Genomic DNA, 2,955 nt, shown 5'->3' with positions numbered 1-2,955 from the left:
TTTTCCACATATAATTCATACTATTCAAATATATTTTAACTGATCAGTCTTTTTGATGCTCATATTTGGAATATGATATTAGAATAGAATTTTGACGAATTTTTTTTTCTTTTACTTCCTTTCTCTTTCATATTTCATTTTCCGTTTTTTTCCTACTAAAAAAGTGCAAAATTTTGAAAATATTTGGTTAATTCCAAAATTTGACATTAAACATTTGTAAAATAAGTAAACTTCGTGATTTATTAAAATGAACTTAGGTTAAATAATTGATAGCCAATTAAATTTTCTCTCAGCATCATTTAATAGAACTGGTTAAGCTTTTTTAGGACATCAATTTTTTTTGCTCAGATTGGACTGATCATTTCAATTATAGGAAAAAAAAAGACTGGGAAACATTTCATTTTAATTATAGGAGAAAAAAAAGAATGGGAAATTTTTGTAATTGCTAAACTCATAAACGAAATATTAATCAGGATTGAATTTTGATGGATCTTTCAAATTTTACTGTTGATGAATTTTCCAAACAAATTTTTAAATTGATAATTCTTTTTTTATGTTTGGATACTTTTCATTTTTTTACAGCGCATTGGTAAAATATTTTAGATAAATGTTTTAAAAAAAGAAGAATGTTTAGGAAATAAAAAGGGATAGAAATTTCTTTTTGGAATTCTCCATTAACTTTAATATTAAAGTATAAAAAATTCATACTTTTAAAATTTAAAGTAAATCAAAATAATACGATGATTGGATATGAGTAGTGTAAAATGGTCATTAAGGATTAAACCAGAAATAGCAAAACGATCACCAAAGGTTTAATATAGTGGTCATTAAGGATATTAAATGTATAAGTATCATCAAATTTTTTATTTTTAGACTTGTTTTTTCTTTCCCTAATTACACACCATTGCAAGTTGAAGTATTTTGCGTTAAACGTCATTCTGAATGACAAACGGAAACATATCACAGGTGACATTAATGAATAATTATATCTGATTTTAAAATATGAATTTTATAATAATTATAAGGCATAAAAATGTGATTTCCTTCTTAAATAAGAAGTTATTGGTAGCACTTAATTTCAGTGATACCAGGAATAATTGAGTTAAAGTGCTAAAATATGAATGTCGAATATTTCATTCGTATTAACACTGGGAAAGTCAAAAATAAATTTTTCCCATTCCAATAAAACTTTCGAAATAACTTTAGACATCTAAAAGTTCATTCAAATATTTATGTTTTAAATTAAAATAGATAAATTGGCAAAAAAAAGTACCAATATTATGGTAATATATATATATATGTATATATATATATATATATATTTCTATGATTGAAAATTTGAAAAACAATTATCAATTTTTAATTTCCTTTCAACTGGATGGAATAAATAATTGTGGGACTGAAAAAAAAGACAGAAGAATTTCAAAATGTTAGATTTTTTCAGTGTAATGAATGCATATAAAAATAAATAAAATCTGAATAATATTTTATTTCTTCACTTTTATTTTTTCGTCATCTTTATTTTTATTTGTGTTTTTATTTATTAATTAGCACCAAACAGTTAATGAAATCTTAACAATTAAGTTACTATCCGTTTGGTGGTACCGTGTTAACTATGCAAGCTAGATGTGACAGTAACTAGCGAGAACGTTTTCTCTTTTTTCCCTTTTTTTTTTTCACTTTGATTAATTAAATTAACGATATAGCAGGATATTAAATAGTGTGGAACTGGAAAACGAATATCAAAATGTCGATTTTACCCGATTCAGCTCGTAAGCATGATCCGGAATGTCTAATCACCACTACCAAATTTACTAATATTCTCCTGATATGCTTAATGTTTTCAAATATCTTTATTTGTAAGTGACATTCCATCATTTCATAATTTTAAATCACTTTTAGAACTTCCGATTAAATTACAGATTTTTCAATTCCAATAATATAAATGCATAATAAAAGGAGCGAAGATACAGATAAAAACACTGTTTGACGTGTGATAACATATAACATCCCAAATCATATGAATTATTTATCAAAATGTTGCTGAGATGAAGGAAAAAAAAAGTGTCAAGAATGTAACTCAATATTTGGGTATACTCGGGGAAAGGATTAATTACTGGTATCAAAAAATATAACTGTAAGATGTGATGAAGTAAATAGGCCAAGAACATATCAAGAGAAATTGAGTATACCCAGGAAGAGTTAATTACTGGTATGAATCATTGTAAAAATTAAAATCAAAATATAAAATTTTCGAAAGCAAATTCGAAGAAATAATAGAACTTGTTGTGATTTCGATTACCTGCCATTATTATTATTATTATTGTTATTAATATTACTAAAGAAATTGCCAAGACCGCTAAGAATATTTGAACGGCCATTGTTACGCTTATATTCCGCTGCTTCCGCTTGAAATCGGCTTTCTTGAAGTTTTTCAAATGCGCTACATCTTTTATCCTTGAATATATTTGGTAACTGAAATGATAAAATTATTAAATTATATAAAATAGAAATTACCATGCAAAAAAAAAAGAAAAGAAAAATTGGGTAAATGAAAACAAGAAATGTTACAAAATTAGGAAATGTTTCATTGATTTTGTTAGCTAATTTTTTTTTTTCGCTATACATATCTTTTTCCGTCTCAAATACTTTAAATTAGCGGAAAAAAAAATGCAAAGAAAAAAAATTAAAAGAAGGAAATAAACTGCAATAATGATTTCCAACTGGTGATTTGCGGAGCGTAATAAATCTGCATGTGATCCGCAAAGACGGATGACGGCGGCACGGTGAGTAGAAAACGAGAAGAGGGATGAAGGGCGTTCTTATCAATGTTTGATAAACTAATAAACTGGATGTTTTGGTTAAGGTTTTTTTTTTTCAAACAAACAAAATTTGTTATTTTTGAACCTTATGAATCGTTGGTACAAATTAACAAAAAAAAAAAAACAAAAAAAA

At 25.8% G+C, this 2,955-nt stretch overlaps 1 protein-coding gene across 1 annotated transcript in view; it reads right to left on the bottom strand.

Moving 5' to 3' along the window:
* Nucleotides 1-2,298: 2,298 nt before the first annotated feature.
* Nucleotides 2,299-2,955, bottom strand: part of LOAG_18228 (hypothetical protein) — a gene marked incomplete at its 3' end in the record, with an annotated part of 3,628 nt that continues 2,971 nt past the window's right edge. The window contains exon 5 of the mRNA XM_020450891.1: nt 2,299-2,475. Within this exon, the coding sequence (XP_020305379.1) occupies nt 2,299-2,475 (177 nt within the window). The remainder of the gene's footprint in view (nt 2,476-2,955) is intronic.

The sequence above is a fragment of the Loa loa genome (genome assembly GCF_000183805.2).
Source record: "Loa loa unplaced genomic scaffold supercont3.232, whole genome shotgun sequence".
Taxonomy (NCBI): Eukaryota; Metazoa; Nematoda; class Chromadorea; order Rhabditida; family Onchocercidae; genus Loa; species Loa loa.
This window is presented reverse-complemented; position numbering and strand designations above follow the sequence as displayed.